This window comes from Ruditapes philippinarum, unplaced genomic scaffold (assembly GCF_026571515.1).
Source record: "Ruditapes philippinarum isolate M1 unplaced genomic scaffold, ASM2657151v2 ctg7_1_1_1_1, whole genome shotgun sequence".
Classification (NCBI taxonomy): Eukaryota; Metazoa; Mollusca; class Bivalvia; order Venerida; family Veneridae; genus Ruditapes; species Ruditapes philippinarum.
In genome coordinates, this window is record NW_026856668.1 from 372,529 (window position 1) to 395,612 (window position 23,084).

At 31.1% G+C, this 23,084-nt stretch overlaps 2 protein-coding genes across 2 annotated transcripts in view; one reads left to right on the forward strand and one right to left on the reverse strand.

Annotated features, from left to right (window-relative positions):
• Positions 1–3,609: 3,609 nt before the first annotated feature.
• LOC132747260 (vesicle transport protein SFT2B-like) lies at positions 3,610–17,445 on the reverse strand. The gene is made up of 7 exons (XM_060736587.1): positions 17,267–17,445; positions 13,236–13,322; positions 12,704–12,789; positions 12,114–12,195; positions 10,659–10,694; positions 8,956–9,044; positions 3,610–4,202 (listed from the first exon to the last, which is right to left on the reverse strand). Exons 1-7 carry the CDS (start codon positions 17,327–17,329, stop codon positions 4,163–4,165), a joined length of 483 nt encoding a protein of 160 aa, XP_060592570.1. The 5' UTR covers positions 17,330–17,445; the 3' UTR covers positions 3,610–4,162.
• Positions 17,446–21,648: 4,203 nt separating this feature from the next.
• The window catches only part of LOC132747261 (adenylate kinase 9-like), a 46,645-nt gene continuing 45,209 nt past the window's right edge, over positions 21,649–23,084 (forward strand). Inside the window, 1 exon segment of the mRNA XM_060736588.1 lies at positions 21,649–21,773. Coding sequence (XP_060592571.1) covers positions 21,753–21,773 — 21 coding nt within the window. The 5' untranslated portion in view covers positions 21,649–21,752.

Below are 23,084 nucleotides of genomic sequence, written 5' to 3' on the forward strand. Positions count from 1 at the left end.
GCTCTAGCTCTTTGGGTTCTTTAAAAGAAGATTTTTTAAGTTTTTACAATATGCATATAGGAAAAATCAATGACCCCTGGGGCGGGGCCAATTTTGACGCCAGGGCTTTTATTTGAACAAACTTGGTAGACACTCACTAGAAGATGTTTCATGCCAAATATCTAAGCTCTAGCTCTTATGGATTTTTAAAAGAAGATATTTAAAGTTTTTTCTTTCGGTTGCCATGGCAACCAGAGTTCTGCATGGAATTAAATTCTTTGAACAATTTTTAAAGGTGACCACCAAAGGAACATTCCTGTGAAGTTTGGATGAAATTGGCTTAGTGGTTTATGAGGAGATGTCATTTAAAGTTTACCGACGGACGGACGGACGAACGCCGGACGAAAAGCGATCACAAAAGCTCACCCTGTCACTTTGTGACAGATGAGCTAAAAACAGCAAAATTACATCAAAATTGCAGTCTTGCCTTGATTGAGTCTGCACATAATTTAATAAACAACAATCTATTTTCATTGTTATTTTTTTATTTTTACAATATATTTGTATAATGAGAAAACTAAGATGACATGCTCTATGAAGAATATTGTATTATATAGAAGACAAACTGGGATAAAAATAGAATTTCTCTATGCAAAGGAATATGCTATAAAAATAGATTTTTTTTTCAGTACAATAAATTGCCAAAGCAAAATACACAATAGAGAGCACCTGTGAGAATATGAAAATTATAAGTCACAATATTATCACATACTTTATTCATGTTCATATTTTAAGGCCACTAAAAAGCTATATATTTTTCAATAACAAAAAGAAATGCACCAAAAATTGGCATAAACCCAATATTTTTTCTCTCAAACTTTTTTACATAAATATATTTTATTAGATTTCTAACTGAAAAAAACAGAACATGCTTTCTTAATCATTAACTGTTACCATTTGGAATCGCTATGTAATAAACAAATATATACTTTTAGGATGGCCTACTATAATATAATATCACATCAAATCTTAAATTAGCACAATTTGTAACCAACTGTCAATGGCAGAGGAAAAAAGATCATTACTGGAGATTTTCATCATAAAAAATGACCCCTAGCATTCTGACATAGACAGTTACCGTGATATTTGAAGACTTTTCAGAAAATTTGTATCATTATTGTGAAAGCAAATTAAAAAAATCTCTTATGTAACAACTATGTGGAGCACATATCAAGGTCATCTTTTACCTTTAGCCACGAAAACCAATCAAGATAGCCAAAAATTCTGATCAACCAGCTGATTAACATGTAAAAAACAGCTATTTGTCCTTTATTTTAAATGTAACACAGTCATTTGTTTCACCTTTTACATAAAATCAAATTAGAATGGATGACAAGATTGACCAACCGACCAATAAACTTACTATTAACAGCTATTTGTCTTTTTGCATAATGACCTTGACATTCGGTAATTGTACAATGTTACATAATTAAATCAAAACAGCAACTGAAATAACAACAGAAACAAAAGACATCACAAAGTATCAATACACAGCAAGAAATTAACAATATCAAAAACATGTATTACTAAATGGATTTTAACTCGTGAAAAGTATTGTAAAATAGTCTAATTTTTTTCAATTCAGATACATTTGGATACCGTAATAAAAATTATTAAGAATATTTCAATTTTCAATTTTGTTATAGTACCATTCAATACATAACATAGATCATAATAACATAATTATAAAAACAAGAATTATTTCAATCAAACACACCTGTATTTAATTAAAAAAAAATTTTTGCTGCTAATTGACACATCATGATACTTTGCTATACATGTCTCATTTATATTACTGAGTGTCTACAATCATGTAGAACTATTGAATCAATAAAAGCAAAATAATTTGTTCCCTGGCAGCGTTATATCAATATACAGCAGGAGCACACTGTTGTGTCATGTTTCATGTTCGTGGTACAGTTATTTCTTGTTGAATGATACAATAACTTATTTATTGGCATTATATAGATACAATAACTTATTTATTGGCATTATATAGATTCAATAACTTATTTATTGGCATTATATAGATACAATAACTTATTTATTGGCATTATATAGATACAATAACTTATTTATTGGCATTATATAGATTAATTTAGCCAATTTAACCAAGATAATTAGCCAATTTATTTTATTAAACAGCATGATAATATTGTCTGTAACTTATATTTAACTGATAAACTATGTAAATTGTAATATCTAATATGAAATATTTATGTTCTTATTTCATTAATCATTTCACAATTGTGTCATTAAAGGCCCATTATGCCCAAGAAATAATAGGTTTTTTTTATTTTTCAAAACCCATTTTATTTTTGGTGTTGTGTTAAAGTTTTAGAAACGTTTCTAATTGGCCAATTACCTGAACTATCTTTTGCACCTGTTGCTTCTCCACAATTTATACATTTATAATGATTTGGAATTTTGTATAGAAGTCAAAATACTACTTTGTTTACATTTTGCTTCTTTTATGACATTTTTAAAGGCACAATGACAAAAAGCAGAGTATCACTATAACTGTAAGTTTTTAGACTTTATTCCACACAATTTTGCTATGAATTATGCCACTTTTCCTTTACCAAACCTGTCTCATTTTAAAACTTGGTACAAGCACAAGTAAGCAACTTCGAGACATATCAGTGTGCTCCTACTGTATATTGTGACTGTTATTTTTACACTAACAATAAAATACAAGAGCACTTACAACAGTAGATATATATGGCAGACATTATAAAGCAAGTAAAAGGCAATATTTGTGTCAATGTTGAAACTATATTGTGACTTAGATAATGACACACAACTATGCACTACCTATAGTTACAATATTGGTAACTGAGATGTCCAAACTAACATATCAAATCATACCATTTTTTTTAATGAACTATTTCATTGTAACAAATTCTGACATATTATATTAATGTATTAATGCTTTTAAAATCAGTTAATGTTTAATACAAATACTTTTAGTATAAAATTCTATTCAAAGTGTTTCTTAAAATTTGAGAAAAAAGGTCATTTTCTAAGAAATGATCAAGTTATGTTAACAACAAACCCAAGAATTAAAATAAAAACACACTGATACCTTTTAAGTATATATAGTGCAAAAAAAAAAGATTAAATGTTCCTTGTGATTAAAATATGTCACAAATTCATAGTTAAAATTCTATAATATGCAGAGTTTATGTTGTTGATTTCAAAAAAAGTCACTTATAATAATTATAATGATGATGATGATAATATAAATAATAATATAAGCAATAAAATAATAAAGGAAATTTATTACATTATGAGTGATATAGCTGTTTTTAGTACCGGAAACAAGTAGATAAGCCTAAAATCTTAAAAATGATTTGGGTGACTGAAAATATTGATAAAATAATGAAAATTCTGCACAATTTGTATACACATATTACCAAAAATTTGATTTTCTGTATTGATATTGACATGGTCTGTAGCAGGAAGTTCATTTAAAATCATTTACACTATAAAATATGGTAATCTTAAATGGAGTGATAAAGAAATGAGAGATAAAGAAATGAGGTGAAACACATCCATGTACAAAAGTATACAACTTTTTTTTACTTTATTTTGAGGGGGAAAAAATATGAAAATAATTTTGATGAAACAAATATATTTAATAGAATATTTAAATTATAATTGTTCAAATAAGAGAAACATAACCTTCTGTACATATATATGATATAGTTTCTGCTATTTATTTCAAAGTAGTTTTATATACATATAAGGGAAAAATATCTGGAAATATGATCAAAACTTAAATAATAGATGTATTCGGAACTCAGAAAATGTGGGTTTTTTTCCAGCCCATCTGTAGGTACAAATTTTTACCGTTATAGCTTCACAGTGCAATACCTGTCACAATAGATTAGTCAACCTGTTGCGCTCATTTTCCAAGCTGTAACTGTAGAAGTTTGTTTGTACCTAAGGATTAGCTGGGAAAAAATCCAAATATTCTTAATTCCGGAGTTAGTCTATTAACAAAATATTAATGCTATATTTAACTTATAAATGAGGAACGTAATGTTCTGTACATATCATTATTTCTGCTATAAACTTATGCCATATAAATACTGCTGCCAAGCTGTGTTACCCGACATTCTCACGAGATACAACCCTCGAAACATTTCTTCACTGCATCTCTGTAATACAAAATATAACTTCTTTTAAAGTGTCATTATACTTGGGTTTTTTGCTGTCGAGTTGAGCTTTATTAGTAATATTTCAAAACATTGACTTTTGTAATGGTAATTGACCAATAATTGATAATTGAAAATGTTAAGGATAAATATAAAAACTACTTTAATTATAAAAAGACTTCCCCACATCTTTTTAAAAATTTGAACACCACCGGTACATTCCGAATGATATTTCTAGACACTTTGGTGGGTCATGTGGATTATTGATTATTTTTTGCATAGAAAAAATGGAATTGAACATTATGGCAAAATTTCAAGTTTTTTTTTACTTTCACCTGTGCACATAATGTCACTTTAACTGTTTCAATCATTTAACTTTTTCTTATTATAATCTAACTAAAACATAAAAACTGCCAATCGAGATACAACTGGCAAACTTAAGTAAGGTTAATCATTTAACGAGGAAATTTATCAAGAACATTGTGGTTAAAAAAAAAAAATTCTGCATAATTTTATCAACTGCCTTTAGAAATACAACTGGCAAAATTGACTAAGGAAATTAATCATAAATTACTATCTCATGCAAAAATTGACATTATTATGCACCTGTAAAGTTTGAAGGTAAAGTTGTTGAGATATTGATCGGAAACCAGTTTAATGTATAAGGTCAATGTGAATTTGACCTCTGACCCATTGACCCCAAAAATCTATTGAGGTCATTACCTGACCAAAAGCAATGCATTTGTGAAGTTTGAAGGTCAAGGGTCCATGGATTGTAGAGTTATTGATTGTACATTGTTTTGACATACAAAGTCAAATGTGACCATAACCTTTGAACCATTGACGCCAAAATCAATGAGGGTCATCTCCTTGCCAAGACCAATTCACCTATGCAGTTTCAGGGCCAAGGGCTCATGGGTTGTCAAGTTATTGATCAGAAACCATTTTTACCTACAAGGTCAATATGACCTTGACCTTTGACCCCTTCACCCAAAAACCAATAGTGGTCATATACTTGCCAAGGCCAATGCTCCCTTGAAGTTTGAAGGTCAAAGTACCATGAGTTGTTGAGATATTAATTGGAAACCATTTTGACATTCAAGGTCAATTTGGCCTTGTCCTTTGACTTGAAGACACCAAAAAACTATAGGGGTCATCTTCTAGTCATTAACTATTCCCATACCAAGTTAAAAGTTCCTTGGCCTAAGCATTCTTTAGTTTTTGATCGGAAACCATTCGTCTATGGACCGACGGACTGACTGACAGACAAATGCACAGAAATATGCCCCCACTACTTTAAATGGGGGGGGGGGATAATTAAAATAGGCATACATTATTTGACTGTTGGATTTTTGAAAATCTGGGAAATTCCATCCCACAGCATGACATCAGGAGATAATGCTGAAAATTGGGAGATTTTATCCCCAGCAAGGGATATGGCATGTATGCATAATCTAGCAGCCTTAAACTGACTTTATACATAATATTCCAGATGACTTGTATCTAAATATAGAAAAAACTGAAGTTATTGTAATAACAGTGTGTAATTTTATACACATACTGGATAAATATTTCATGTATTGGTTGCTGTTATAAATATTGTACTTATAATTTTACAGTGCAAAATGTACACTTTCAGTTAACAACTGATATGTGGTAAAAGGAAAACAAAAACTGTAGTTTTGTGTTATATTATACCTCATATTAATTTTAGCTTTTAAGTTGATATTACACAGATTATTCTGTTATACTGTATTATGATACTTTCAGTTCATTTTAAAACTTTTTTGGGAGTTTTCATACAGGCATATAGGCAAAATTAATTTCTTTAAGCTTTGCATGTTGATAGAATTACTTAAAAGTGAGAACGGTGAGACTCAATTTTATTTTCGCTTAAAATATTTTTGTCATCATATTCTAACAACATGCCAAGTTTAAAGAAATTCTATTGAACAGTTTTAAATCTGCCCATATGTCTATATGAAAATGTCCTTAAAAGTTGATTTGTACCACAACAAAACAGAAACTATAACATATAGTTATAGACCCAAGTAAAAAGGTAACCAAGGTTAATAAAAAAATTTCAAGTCTTGAAAGTGGCATAACTAAGCAAATATCAATTTTAGGATTATCAGCCCCTTTGAAATGGTGTAACAGTTTAACAGTGAGCATGTATACAAAGTTTAAAGTAAAAAGCTGTCATAGTTTCTAAGAAAAGGACTGTAACAAAAAGTTAACAATCAGTGAAACTATTGCCAATGAAAAGGTCATAACAATAGGTTCACCTTTTTATCTTCAAAGTGACAAGCTTAAAATCTTTCTTCAAAGTTTTTGAAGTAAAAATGTCAAGCTAAAAATCTTTTTCAAAAGTTTTGAAGGAAAAATGTGGAGCTAAACTCATTTAAGTTTAGCCTAATCTTGTGTATTACTTTTACAAATGTTGTTTGGTTTTTGGGGAGGGGTTTGTTGTTTAGTTTTTTTTTATTTATTTATGTTTTTTTTTTTTAACTTTTAAGAAAAACAAGATATGTTTGTAAAACATGTATGCCCCCTATCAGCAGCCAATTAGTCATGTGATAAGGTTATTATGCATGACTTCTGACCCAGTGATCAAACAATTAATAAGGGTTATCAAGTATCTACTGGTCATGACCTTAACCTTTGACCCCTTGACCCAAAACTCAATAGGGGTCATCTGCTGGTCACGACCAATCATCATACAAAGTTTGAAGTTCCTAGGCCTAAGCGTTTTTAGTTAATTGATCAGAAACCGTTTTTACCTACAAGGTCAATGTGACCTTGACCTTTGACCACTTGACCCCAAAATCAATAGGTCATCTGCTGGTCATGACCAATCACTATACCAAGTTTGAAGTTCCTAGGCCTAAGGGTTCTTTAGTTATTGATCGGAAACCATTTTAACATACATGGTCAATGTGACCTTGACCTTTGACCCTAAAATCAATAGGGGTCATCTGCTGCTCATGACCAATCACCATACCAAGTTTGAAGTTCCTAGGCCGAAGCGTTCTTTAATTATTGATCAGAAACCGTTTTTACTTACAATGTCAATGTGACCTTGACCTTTGACCCCTTGATCCCAAAATCAATAGGGGTAATCTGCTGGTCATGACAAATCACCATGCCAAGTTTGAAGTTCCTAGGCCTAAGTGTTCTTAAGTTATTGATCAGAAACCGTTTTTACTTACAAGGTCAATGTGACCTTGACCTTTGACCCCTTGACCCAAAACTCAATAGGGGTCATCTGCTGGTCACGAACAATCATCATACAAAGTTTGAAGTTCCTAGGCCTAAGAGTTTTTAGTTAATTGATCGGAAACCGTTTTTACCTACAAGGTCAATGTGACCTTGACCTTTGACCCCAAAATCAAAAGGTCATCTGCTGGTCATGACCAATCACCATACCAAGTTTGAAGTTCCTAGGCCTAAGGGTTCTTAAGTTATTGATTGGAAAGCATTTTTACCTATAAGGTCAATGTGACCTTGCCCTTTGACCCCTTAACCCCAATATCAATAGGGGTCATCTGCTGATCATGACCAATCACCATACCAAGTTTGAAGTTCCTAGGCCTAAGGGTTCTTTAGTTATTGATCGGAAACCGTTTTTACCTAAGAGGTCAATGTGACCTTGAACTTTGACCCCTTGACCCCAAAATCAATAGGGGTCATCTACTGATCATGACCTATCACCATATCAAGTTTGAAGTCCCTAGGCCTAAGGGTTCTTTTGTTATTGATCGGAAACCGTTTTTACCCAAGAGGTCAATGTGACCTTGACCTTTGACCCCTTAACCCCAAAATCAATAGGGGTCATCTGCTGGTCATAACCAATCACCATACCAACTTTGAAGTTCCTAGGCCTAAAAGTTTCTTTAGTTATTGATCGGAAACCGTTTTTGCTTACAAGGTCAATGTGACCTTGACCTTTGACCCCTTGACCCCAAAATCAATAGGGGTCATCTACTGATCATGACCAATCACCATACCAAGTTTGAAGTTCCTAGGCCTTAAAGTTCTTTAGTTATTGATCGGAAACCGTTTTTCCTTACAAGGTCAATGTGACCTTGACCTTTGACCCCTTGACCCCAAATCATTAGGGTCATCTACTGATCATGACCAATCACCATACCAAGTTTGAAGTTCCTAGGCCTAAAGGTTCTTTAGTTATTGATCGGAAACCGTTTTTGCTTACAAGGTCAATGTGACCTTGACCTTTGACCCCTTGACCCCAAAATCAATAGGGGTCATCTACTAATCATGACCAATCACCATACCAAGTTTGAAGTTCCTAGGCCTTAAGGTTCTTTAGTTATTGATCGGAAACCGTTTTTCCTTACAAGGTCAATGTGACCTTGACCTTTGACCCCTTGACCCCAAAATCAATAGGGGTCATCTACTGATAATGACCAATCACCATACCAAGTTTTAAGTTCCTAGGCCTTAAGGTTCTTTAGTTATTGATCGGAAACCGTTTTTGCTTACAAGGTCAATGTGACCTTGACCTTTGACCCCTTGACCCCAAAATCAATAGGGGTCATCTACTTGTCATGACCAATCACCATACCAAGTTTGAAGTTCCTAGGCCTAAGGGTTCTTTAGTTATCACTCGGAAACCATTTGGTCTACGGACCGACGGACCGACAAGTGCAAAGCAATATACCTCCTTTTCTTCGAAATGGGGGCATAATAAATAAATATATAGTGGAAGTTATAAACTGAGTACAATATGACTTACCTGGCAAAAGGTATGTATGAGAGAGAGTACCAGGTCAAAGCCAGGAACTGAACAATACAGCACATGAGGGTAAGTATTGGATTTTTCAGCTGAAAATAAATACAACGCTTATTACTACCTTGTCAGATTAAGCCAATCCATACAATAAATCAAGGGCATAGCGAAAAGGTGTTGTTATTAAAGCTGCATGCCTCCAGATGAACCAGTATCACAAGAAAATCAAATTTGAGAAAAAAGATTTAATGAAAGAAAAAAGATTCAAGATAAAAGTAATAATTTCCATGTATTTTGCGACTTATGACCTATTTTTAGTATTTTTCACTATATTCTATTGCGTTACTAATTCAGTAGGGCTATTTTTGCATATTTTGATCTCTTTCTGGTAATTAAAATGAGTTGTAAGCAGTGTTTGTTATGTGAAAATTAATTTTTTTATTAACTTTACAATACTTCACATTTTAAAACAATAACAAAATTTTCATGAAAATTAGCATGAATTTGGAGGCATGCTGCTTTAAATTTGAGTTACAACTGGCATCAAGTTCTAAAGATGATGAAGATCTTAGAGCCTCCTGAATACAGTTTTACCATTCCATGTATTTACAACATTCAAATGTTAGTCAACAGACCTTGCAAAGATGTACATGTACTACTGTAACAATGTTTGTAATGGACCTTTCCAGTGTTTAAAGTTTAATGTAAATTGGCTAACTTGTTATCCAATTGCTACACTGAGATAATACATAAGTCACTGCTTGACCTGGTTTGCACAAAAGAACACATGGTTATGTTTGTGATACTGTTTGTGAGCAGTTGACCTCGTATAAAGAATGGAAAAGGTGTGGCTAAATGTTCTGCTATGAAAAACGGGAAAGGTCCATTCTAAATGCCGCAAACTTTCATTTCAGATACAAGATATAAGTTCATTAACCAAAACCTCTCTGTTTTTGGAAGTGCCTTGTGGCTGTGCCCAGTATTTTTTTTTAAATTTTCATTTCTCAAATACTTCTTATTTTCAGCGACCTTTACTTTTTCCAAAACGTTACTCACTAGCCAAATTACCTGAACCACATTTTGCTTTTGTTTCTTTTTTGGCAATTAGTACAGTTGTAATGATTTAGAAATTTGCATGGAAATCAAAATACTACTTTGTTTACATTTTGCGACTTAAATGAAAAATAATTTCACATTAAGACCTATATTTTTCAGGGAAAAGTATCTAACATGTGCTTTAACCATTATTTAAATATTATAAAACTCATGTCTTCCCTTTTAAAGGACAAGTTTATTTGCTTCCGAGGCATAATGTGCCTTTTATCAGGCACAAAAGCAAAATTAACAACTTTATATAAGGAAGCTGAACAGCATTCTCTCATGAAGTAACTCACCTATCTATAATATCATTTTCTGTCAGTATTTGAACTCAATTCAATTTAAAATCAGAAGTGGAAACCAAAGGTATTAATTTATCTTAATTTCCTTGCAGAACATGTGATATTCACAACTTATTTCAATTAAGTTGTCTGCATATTGAAATGTAGTTACACTACATTCCTCAACTATGTTAAGTTCTAAACTTTCAAATCTTAACTTAAATTGATAAAATACATTATTAAATAGATGTATGGAATAATCAAGTAACTCATAATGAAACAATTGAAAATAATGCTAATTAAAATACAAAACAAACAAAATATACTTACCGCTATAGCGCAAACTAATGTTAAAACAAACATGACCTAAAAAAATAAATATAAAACATTAAACAACCACAACATATATAACAACCAAAACAAAAAAACATATATTATGTGTCATTCCTTCAGACATTTAAAACCCACTTTTTTGCCCTATTGGGAAAACAACAAGTAAATTTTTAATCTTTATAAAATTTTAAAATTTTCTAAAATTTAAATTTCCAAAGAAAGTAAAAATTTTGGGAAATTGGGAATATAAAATTTTTAATTTTTTAACCCCCGCTGCCTTTAAAATCGTAAACCCCGGGAAAAAAAATTTAAAATTTAAAATGTATACTTTGGGTTTTTTACTTTTAAAAATAAAAATTTGTTTATTTAAAAACAAAACGTTTAAGGGCCCGGACAGACTTTTATAATTTTTGTGAATCGGGACAACCTTTTAAAAAGGGGATAAAACCCAAAAGTCTCATACCATAACAAAAGGAAAAACTTTTGCCATTTGGGAAGGGTTTAACAAAGAAAAGGGGCCTTTTGAATACAAACCCAATTTGGGGGTAACATTTGATTCAAGAAATTAAAGCTGACAACAATTGTTTTCATTAAATATAACATTTATTAATCTACACGCATGATGCTTAAGTAAATCAAATGCCTATTTATTACATGCTTTTCGGTGATTTATAGAAATATATCAGTGATATAAAACTGGTAATTTCACTGTTTGAAACAGAAATTACCACTTTGATAATTTCAGTTTTGAATTTAAGCCCCTTACGTTGTTTCAGTGAAATACCAGCGTGCACAGTACTGGGTACCAACTTAATGACGTGACGTCGTAAATGACATCACGTTGTATTATTATTTGGCGCGCTTTTCATTCAATATTAGGTTAAATGTCTTTTTAAAACGTTTCTTTGCATATAATAAAAAGAAAATTTGTTTAGTTTAGTGTAAGATTGAAATATATTTCACCTTGTGAACACCAAAAGTTCATATTTCACTCGTGGCTGCGCCACTCGTGAAATATACCTTTTGGTGCTCACTCGGTGAAATATATTCCGATCTTACACTGAACTAAACAAATATCCTCTATATAATCTTAAATTCAACACACTATTGTTTCTGCCATGCCTTCTTGTTTTGAATTTGTATATAAAAGCATTCTTTGAGAAGCTTTATTACATTCTCAATTATTACTCTAAATCATTCTCATCTAAAATTTTATACTCTTATTTGCAAACCGTCTCTATAAATGTGTAAGTTTTTTGTGCATATAAAAACTAATATACATATATATAACAATCTTAAAACTTATTGAAAGGTCAAAAAGAATACTTAATGAAATACATTTATAAAAATATTTCAAATTCTAAATACAACTGAAATCATATGCACACTAAATAAATTAAGTTAATCATATATCAAAGAATTACATTAAAACAAAGAGAAAGTATTACATACAACTACAAGAATAGTTGCAAATATTCTAGTCTGTGCGAACATCTTTTTCAACTGTTTTACTGGACCCATCAGGAAACATGTGCTGAAAAAATAATGTTACATGTGCTAGGACCAAGTTACTAGTAATAATAAAATAAAATAAGTTAGTTGGCAGGTGCTTGAACCAAAATGAAAGCTAAATATGACAAAAAAAATCACAAGCTACACTAAAACAGATTTTGGAAAGAATCTAGAATTACATTCAACATCAAGCAAAGTTTATAGATAAACATATGACAGAGGCATTTCTATAACACATAGTTTTCAACTTTTTTTGCTATTTTTCAAGCCATGATGTGTTTTAACAGCATCTTGATTTATATAGAATTTATTTTAGTTTGATTGTGTAGGAAGCAATCAGTTTATAGACACACTTTCAAATCCATTCCTGGAACCAACCAGTACTGAGCAATGATTGTAAAGTTTCTTGCTCAAGGAAACAATGACTTGCCCCTGACCGGGTTTGAACCCATGCTGCTAGTGATCATTAGATTACTAGTCTGATGCATTATCCACTCAGCAAATCCGCCACAACATCTTAATAATCTTACCTTGCTAATGACATGATGTTTCCAACTGTGTAGAAGCAGGCAAATAGTATCAGCCCATTGTTTGGCACCCATAGTAGGCAAGAACCCTGTAATTGGTGTACAGAAAAGAGAAGTTAAAATAATATAATTACACAGCTTTCTTGCAACATAAAATTAAGGTAAAATAAATTAACTATATTACTCCTATCACATTATTGCTTTGATTTCTTCATATAGTGTAATTTTATTACAGTATAGGCAACCATTCAACATTAATTTGTTGATCCAAAATATAATGCATTTATATCTATAGAATAATGTACTTATCATGAACTGGGTCTCATTATTTAAAACAGCAATGTTGAGACAATAAGATTAATTCTGATTGTTAACTTAGATTCTTCAATTTAAGTATGTCATTAAAAATTTCCCATTCAAAGTATGACCAACATGTTGAGAGTCCCAACATTTTTCATATATTCAAGTCAAAATGGAAACAATCAAATTTATTTTTGAAAATATAAAAGTGCTTAAAAAATTCATGTGAACTTACCAATATTGACAAGGAAATACCAAGTATGAAGCAGATAGCAAATCCCTTAATTCTTGTTTCCCAACTTAATGTAGAAGCCTCATTAATCTGAAAATACAAAAAAATGGTGTAGAAATTCATATAAAATATAGTAATGTATAGTTCTGGCTTCCATAACTTTATATGTCGCTTTTATTTTGACGTTGCGACAGTAAAGGTCTAGCAGTACTATAAAACCTGTTCGATGAAGTATCTTTAGCTAAGTAATGTATTGAGAATGATGATTCTGCTTAGAAGTCATGTAGACCTATCCATCAAAATCAGTATCATGATATCATCTATTTAAAGACCTGATTAATACCAAAAGATTCTGACCTCTTTGTATTTGAAATAGATAATTATAATATTAAAACATTCATTGTGAAGAAAAAAGATACCATTATCTAATTTACCTTACATGATATCTAAAGCAAGTAATCTACCAAGAAATGTTGAATAAATTTTACTAAATTCAACATTATAAATAAATACATTAAAGTCCCAATTTAGATTGATATCCTGAACACGAAACTTGTTAGCACACACATAAATGACGTACATGATTGTACCCTAAGGAAAACAAAAGCCCTGCATGTGTTGTTAAGCTTGTTTGTTAAATATTTAAGTTAGAAAGGAACATAACTCCATAAATATTGCTGTCAAAATTATGCTCTTTGTCGAACAACTGCAACTTGAATTTCAAGTTTCATGTTGATAACTTTTACAATTTTTGAATAATGGGCTACATTATAAATTTTGCATCAAGATCATTAAAACAGACATATTATTGCAAGAGTCATGCTGAGGTTATGAAATCTAAAAATGGTCACTAAAATTAACATGAGCCACCGTTAAGTGGGGGCCATGCTCAAATCTTTCTTATTTCTTAAGTCAAACACATCAGAGGAAGAATATTTTAGTAAAGAATACTCCTAGAAAACATTATTTTCTTGTACAAAATATAACTCAAATTTCATATCTGACAATGACAGTCAAGATCATTCAAAGTTCAAGGTCACATTAAATTAATCACCATGTCATTTTTGTTAAAAGTGTTCTTTTTGTCCAAGAATGTCCATTTTGTCTTATGTGTTCTTTTGTTCATGTAAAAATCAAAGCTGTACTGTAAATAAGTAACAAAGTTTATTATGACAATTCAAGCAAATACCAATGATTTGACCATGATGGTCAAGGTCAATTAAAAGTCAAGGTCATATCAAAATAATTCAACTTTTTAGTTTTGTCATATTGTCTTCTTTTTTCCAAAGTATAAATCAAGTTAGTACATGTATTTGACCTTGATCATGGTCCAGGGCATTTATAATCAAGGTCATATCTGATTTACTTAGCATGTCAGTTTTATTGTAATTGTTCTTTAGTCCAAGTTTAAATCAATTCCACTAATAAATAACAAAGTTATGGCTAATGGTAGCAAATTTCACTAATCAGACCTTAAGTGCATGGTCAAATTGAGATCAAAGACATGTTAAGTTAAATCCTTTTAAATGTACTGTCCAAAGGATTGCTGTGTCCTAGTATGAAAACAATCCATTCATTACATACAAAGTTATAACCCCAATTATAGCAAAAAAACTTGTGAAATTACAATAATTTGGCCATAAAGGTCAAGATCATTTATAAGTCATGGTCAAATTATGTTTGATCTTTCTTCAGACTGTGTCCTTAAGGAACATGTAGTTGTATTAAAGTATGAAGACAATCCATGCATATAACAAAGTTTTAGCAAATTATAGCAAAATCAACAAAAATTCTTTCATTTGACCTTGAAGGTCAAGGTCATTGATGAATGAAGGTCATAGTCAATTTGGACAGCCTAAGGGTTGTTATTTTTAAGTATAACGCCAATCCATTCTTAATAACAAGTTATAGCCAATTATAGCAAAAACCTAGTGAAATTCAAACATTTGACTTTGAATGTCAAGGTCATTTGAGTCAAGGTCAAATTCAGTCTGGTCAACTTGAAGGTCTTATTTAAATGGTTGTTGTGTCCAAGTATGAAGACAATCCATTAGAAAATATAAAAAATAATGGACAATGTTAAATTTTCTGGACAGCAACAGAACAGCATGTAACCAGATTGTAGTAATATAGCTTGAAATTAGGCCTACTTTTGAAAAAGGACAAGCTGAAATGTTTTTTTTTTTCCCATTAAAATATCCTATAACTTTTAATACCAGTCATTTGCTAGTTCTGGCTTCCATAACTTTATATGTCGCTTTTATTTTGACGTTGTGCGACAGTAAAGTTATGGGTCAAGCCTATTTGCAAAGTCTACCAGAATTTTTGCAGTTCATGTGCCCTACTTAAAACCTATTAAAATCACCCTTATTAATCAAATTTGGGTCAAACAAAAATACCATTTAATAAACAAATCAATTTTGAATCAATTCATGTTTTCTTTTTAAATAAAACTTCAATGACATTGTATACCCAACTATTTTGTTAGGGAAATATGTAGAGAATGTTTACCAATATGGAGTCTGCTTTCAAATGAAATCTCGCGGACTTCAAGTTTTGGGAATTCTAGCATCTATTTTTAGTAACGGACCCTACACTATTTTTAGTAAGTGTACAATTTTAAATAAAAACAAACAAATAATTCATGAATCATCACTCAAAACAATATAAATCCAACATGTTTTTGGTACAATGTCTGTTATTGAATAAATACACCGTTATTCATAATTGCAAAAGCCATGTTTTCAATTAAAAATAGCATTTTGGTCACGTGTCACCAAATGCCATGCAAAGGTATCCGAACCTAAATTCTCGCTAGTCACGTGATAATTAGGGCAGCAATGGTGGCGAATTTTATGAAATGTGAACCCACTGATAAACTTTGAGGCATTATTTCATCAATTTAGCGTTCTGTGTTCAAAAATATAGACTGAAGTGTCCCAAATATATCTAGCTACCTGTGTTAATTAAAATAGCTTTTGTCCAGATCACGCAAATTATTGAATTACAGCATGACATAAATATGTCACGGTTCTGGTTGACTTTCGATACGGGATTGGCTTCAGCGAACAGTTCTAGCAGTACTATAAAACCTGTTCGTTGAAGTTTCTTTAGCTAGTCATTTGCATGATATATAACAAATTCTTTTAATCTGTAAATTTATTCATATTAACCTGCAGTTATGAAACTTCCAAAACTTTCATACTTTAAAATTGTGAACAAATGAAAAAAATCTTAAAATTCATGGATATGTTGTAACTTGTAGCTTAAATTACAGATGGTCTGTTTATGACCAAATGGCTATATCCTGGACTAGACCCTGGAGGATATGTCGCAGGCTCATTCCGTATATAGTATATTACTGTATAAAATATAAATGTCCTATGGTTACATAGAACAATGTGTATATTGACCCAGGAGCTACATCTATATACATATGTACATGTACATTCAAGTATCATAAGACACAACACCTTGTACTGTCTTGAGCCTGACAAGAACTCAAATGCTGCACCTTTTGAATACTGTTCCAAAGCTACAATATATAAACACTGATAACTTTGGCATCAGAGTGGCAAATTATTGTCACAGAGTGAGACTAAGGCTATTTGAGATCTATTCCAGTAGATCCCCAATACAGCAAATGAGCAAGACATTCTATAAACAAATAGCAAAAGAAATAACAAAAGCGATTGAATTGAGAATGTTTCTCCACAATTATCATTCTCAAAACTATTTTTTTAAGAATGACCTCATGTCATGTGACAATGATGCATGTTTAAAAGAACATAGTGACAGGAAAAAATCACAAACAATAAATTAAATTCCAATCTTGACATGGTTGAAATTTAAACAAATAAAATGATTTAAACAAGATATCAAATTTGAATATTAAATTTCACGAAAGTTAAAAAATAGAATGAATAGAATCTAACATGACATTAATAAAACCGTTCAATAAAAAATTTCCCCGTTATACGTAAAAGTTTTATCCGAAAATATAGCCACTTCATATTAATAACGCCAAATTTTACCTGTGTCACAATGCCTTGCTCTTCATCATCATCCCCACTGAGTGCTTTCTTTAACTTATCCATTGTCAAGTCTTATTTCTGTCCTAAAATGCTTATATACAAATATATTCCAAAAATATCAATGATTGGGAACTCCTTCCCTGCCGGATGTTGTCAATTTTATATAAGTTGAACGCCACTAAAACTTTCTTTCGTAATAAGAGTCGGTTCAGTTTCAATTTATTTCTATAGTCTGTCCCATTGAAAATGGAAATGAACTTTTGTCTGGAATGAATTAACCGGTAATTTAACAATAATTATAATCAACCAATAGAGTGATAAATTGCAGATACATTTGTAGCTAAATGTAATGGATTGAATAATTAAATGATTATACAGTATTCTTATATCCATTGCATGACAAATAAATATAATTTAGCGATTGTTAATTATTACTTTACAGTAATTATCTGTTATTGTTGATGACATGAGGGAATAAAATAAATGATTGGAATAGTGATGTAACCATGAATCTTTGGAATAGACAGCTCTGATATTATTATATAGTGAACATTCGGAGAAAAATTATATTCATCCTCAAATAACATAAATATTTCTAAGCAATATCTTAATCTCTATCTATTCAAATATGTCTACCTTTTCCTACCATAAGTTTATGACATGAACATCGAAAATTGGAAATAACTCTTCTATACTTATATGCTAAATCTAAACTTAAATATCGTTCAGCATTAAGTAAAAGTCAAAGTATTTGCTGGGATGTACTATAATATATATATATGTATCGTATGTTCCAGGTATTTGTAATGAAAGGCTTTTTGGTGAAAAATCAGCAACATTATGTTTTGTTAATAAAAATCAAATAACCATGCTTATATACATGTACATATTAATGAAATTTGAGTCATCACATAATGAGAGATCTATATGTCACGTGTCGATTTATTTGTTACCTTAAGTGTTCATTTTGCCGTGCACTGTTTGTCATTGGACACGAGAAAATTATGCTTAATGCCCGCGCATGCGTCGATTATCCTTTGTTTCCGTGGCGTCTGATATCGTATGCTATTGTGTTGTACATACTTTTATTAGCGGAAACTCACGGATACGTCCGAGACAATTCAACTATGTTCGAATCTCTTGCAATTTTGTGAACTGCTTTTTCTTTTGTATGTCCAATCGTACGTTGTATGAAAGGGATTTAAGAGAAAGTTTTACATTGGTTTTAACATTTCCTTTCTTCTAAATTCACGCGATCTTTCTCTATCAATATCACGTACTATGTCTTTATTCTCTCACGAGTATAGATATCCAAATGATTCTACTTAATATATGAAATTTATTTGTTTAATCAATATATTTTTTTTATAGGAAGTACATTATCATAAAGTGATTTCCATTCTTAATTGAGACGCTGCGGTATTTTTTTTTCATTTCATTCTTTTACTTGAAATAATTCTTATTTGCATCGCTCAATTGTCGAAATGTTGTATTTTATGTATTTTTTTTATTAACTTGTAATATAATTGTGTTTTTAGGCTTTTTCTTCATATAAATTTCATTAAATTCGACGAATCTACCTGATTATTATTCTACCCTGTGACACATACATGCACGTATCCAAAATAAAATTGAAAAAGTATATGCTGACAGCGTTTGTTTTTCCTCCAGATTCGTGTAGACGTTTTGACATTAAATAACAACAATTTGGGTACCTGTGACCTCCCGTTCGTATCAAGTTTAGTCTGTATTTAACACAATTTGTCATATAGATAGAACAGAGAGTAAAAATGATAACAGAGTTGACGATGGTGACGACGATGACAATGAAAGCAATAATTTTCGTGATGATGTTGTTGACGACAACGACTTTTATGATGATGATGATCATCATTACCATTTTTATCAATGTGGTGGTGATAGTTGTACGTGGCGATAGTGGTACATTTGTACATAACACTGTGATATATAACAATTTTTAATACCTATGATACTATATATAGTAACAAAATCTAGGGTATTTCAGGGCCATTATGGCAAGATCTAGGTCATTTTGCAATTTTGGCCGCCTTGCTACTCGGCATTATTTTTCCATAATGGGCGAGTGAATGAGCGCACGTGCAAAATGACGTAATCAACTCTCAGTGACGTTCAAGATGGCTGCTGACGTTGAATGAACTGCACTGTAGTCACTTTCACACAAAATATTTTTAAAGCTTTTAAAAATGACATAATGTTAATCGCAATCAGCACAGCTTAACATTGATCGAAGATTTATAAACTCAAGACAAATAATGACCAAATGATTTCAGATGGACGGTACTCTCGAAAGATCGGATTGGTGGCGTTTAGACCTAAACATCAGTCTAAGAAACCGTTTTTGAAACCGTTCATGAAAAACTGACACTAGATATAAATGTTATTCTCACAAAAATGTTAAGAGTACTGTATTAATCGATAAAAAACACCAATAAAACAACATTTTTTCATATTTATTTTCTGTTGTTTTGTTTCCTATGTTAATCGGAATGTTAAACTGTATACAAATGATGACAGATATTTGTATACAACTGTCCGTTCTTAGAAAATGCGACAATCAAGATAAGCGACGATGTCTAAACGCTGTATTTCGGACATAGGTATTAAAGACGTTAATAATTGGTTGCTGCTCGCCATTATGCGATAATGGCCCTCGAGTTCATAATGTCCTTCGGGCCTCCGACCCTCAGGCCATTATGCACATCTTCGGGCCATTATCGCATAATGGCGACCGTCAACCAATTATTAACCTCTAAATAATGATATGATGGATGTGGCTGTTGTGGTGACGATGATTATCATCATTATAATTATTCTGAAAATAATGACAAGAGCAAAGCTGAGGATTCTGATTCTGTTGCCGTTACTGTTGATGCTAGTGTTCACATTGTTGGACGTTGCTGTTTCTGCTTATTGTGATAATATTCGTGATTTCTCAGTTGATTTTTTTAAAATTAACCTTAGTTTTGGTCATTTCTCAGAAGTCGGTCCACTGAGATAACCAGTATGTTTATCAGTTTCTCAACAAGTGACTGACTAGTACTACTTATCCCACAGGATTTTTTTAATCAACAGTGAGGGACAATTGATAAGACACATGATGTCTGAGATCTATTTCTGATGATTATCGTCCTAATCATCGTTATTTTGGAATCACTAATCTAGATTACAATACAGTTCTTGTGAGTCGGGTCTCGTGGATTTTGCACTATTTAATTTCAAATATACTGTCGTTATTTTGTTTGTTCATGATTTTTTGTTCATGATTTTTTGTTTGTTTGTTTGTTTGATTGATTATCCCTACACCCCAATTATACTTCAGTGATGTAAGCTATACATGCAGTACATGCACTAAATAAAGGTGCATACTTTTAAACAATGCCCGGTCAATTATTTTTCATGGTTTCTGTGTAATAACTTAAAAAAAGCTTTTAATTCCCAAATATAAGTTATCTTTTTCAAGTTGAGGCAGTTGCAGAAGGTGGTTGCTGTAAATAAAGCAATTAAGTTCTGTTTTTATGGAGGTACTGATGTCTGCGAAATTCATGAACAATCATGTTAAACAACCATACAAAGTCATACAATATATGCATTTAGTTCTCATCTTTAAACTGTTGCACAGCTTTACTATATTAAGGTAACCATAAATCTAATGAGCTAAAACAATAATATTAACGGGATAAAGTCAAGTCAATATTTATTTATTGTCGGGCTGTATATATACAGCTGTTTATCATAAGCTATGAATAGCTTTTGACCGGAAAAATAAAACACATAATTTAAATATCACATTATAGATTTAAAATAGAATAATCCGATAGGATATATAAATAGAATAAATAGCATTTCATATTAACTTGAAAGATAAGGATTTAAAAGACACAAATAAAATAATAAACTCATTCCATATGATCATAAAAAATATCTATTATCGATTAATATATAGAGGATATTGAATGAGTGTAGCTTAATACTAAATTTATTGAACGAGTTGAATAAAATTATATTATGCGAGCCTCTGGCGAGCATAATATTGTTTTATTCCACGAGTTCAATAAATTAAGTATTGAATCTACACGAAATAATATTCTTTTTATCACATATATAAAATAGTAAACTGTTAAAATGAGTAATTTTTCAATGACGCGCCCATAGTGTAACGCTAACATTAGAGCACTTTAACGCTATGTTTCTATATAGCGCAAATGACGTCACGTCAAAGTGTTATTACACTAGTGTTTAAATCGTTTTTATTGAATGGCTTTATTACACTCCTGCGCCGCGGTTTATGTGAAAAAATAATTTATTTGAGGGTATTTTCATTTAGACATTTTCAACCACGGTATTGAAGTAATAGTTTAGCAACAGTATGGTACATGTTTATTGAATCTTCGGATCATATCGGAATTATACGTAAGTTACGAATTACCTTAGCTACCAAACAAATATGGCTGACACAGGCCAAACTGTGAGTGCATTTTTTATTTTTTATTTATTGTTTCATATATATAACTTATATCGCCATGCCATTGTGTAAATTTAATTGAATATTTTTTCTTCTATATGTTATGGTGGAATTTAGATTATTCATTTGCTCATTTCATACCGTTTCTAAGCTAAACTTTAGCTTTGCAATCTTGAAGTTGAAGCTGAAAAACTAGGTATTGAACAGTTTAATGTGTTTAAATTATATATGGCACAAAATCACAATTATTTTTCACCCCCACATGACAAGGGATATAGGGATACAAGGGTTACACAAGGTTACAGTGGGATACAGTGAATTTCCATCATGTTACAGGGGTGAAAAAGAATTGTGTTTTTAGGACATATCTAGTTTAAATGGTCATTAAATTTCTTAATTTTCATGTGTATTATATTCTTACTGTAACAATTGGTTAGTTTTCTAAAACAACAACAAAACAATGCAAAATTGCTCTAGATCCGTTGAATATTATGAAAGAGGTAGTCTAATTGAAAGGATCTATAATAATAAAGACTATATTGATGTCATACCATGGTGTAAAAATGTGCGAAACAGCTTACTTGATTAAATATTGGTTGTTCCCGGATATATAATGCTTAGTGTAATCGATTACGATTTGAAGCAGTATGATGTAGATGTAGATATATTGACTAGGTGTTTGAACTCCAGACTTCTGGATAAGTCAACAGACACTCGACCGTGTTGTTAATTGTTAAGGCTGTTGGAAATATCGCCTATACCTATATTAACCTTTTCGGAAACCTAGTTTAACACCGTTTTCCGGTACGTTATGGATTTAGCTCTTGAGAATTACACCAAATGAAGTACATAACAGTAGTACATGATATTCCTATTAAAAAATTCTATCATTATTTTGCAGTTTAAAGTGAAAAATCGTGATGTGTTTGAAAATTATCAATGTTCCTTTAATATCTATTGCAAATTTTTCAAAAAGATTAATTGTTTATAATGAAAATCAAAAAATTAAAACATTATCATAGTGGCATATTCCATAATAAACAAGAGATATTTTCTGCGTAAACTTGTGTATTTACTTTATTTTTTGTATGGAATTATTCATACAATGATATCTAATTATTTTCTTACAAAGTAATAACTGTTTTATTTCAATTTAGTTTAAAAAAGACCAAAAACATTGAGTTTGTTATTACACTCCATTAGTTGAATTTCTCAGAGCTATGTACAGAAAGTAATGGAAAACAGCATTTAGTTAGGATTTTGAATTCGTGAATAATCAGTGAGTTAATGCATTTTAGAGACTCAACCACTTCA

What these genes read in the sequence shown, in the direction of transcription:
- LOC132747260 (XM_060736587.1), bottom strand. Translation starts at nt 17,329, where the DNA reads ATGGATAAGTTAAAGAAAGCACTCAGTGGGGATGATGATGAAGAGCAA. An exon ending in AGCAAGGCATTGTGACACAG is followed by an intron (nt 13,323 to 17,266) that starts GTAAAATTTGGC and finishes TTGTATTTTCAG; the next exon opens with ATTAATGAGGCTTCTACATT. An exon ending in AACATCATGTCATTAGCAAG is followed by an intron (nt 12,196 to 12,703) that starts GTAAGATTATTA and finishes TTATTTTTTCAG; the next exon opens with CACATGTTTCCTGATGGGTC.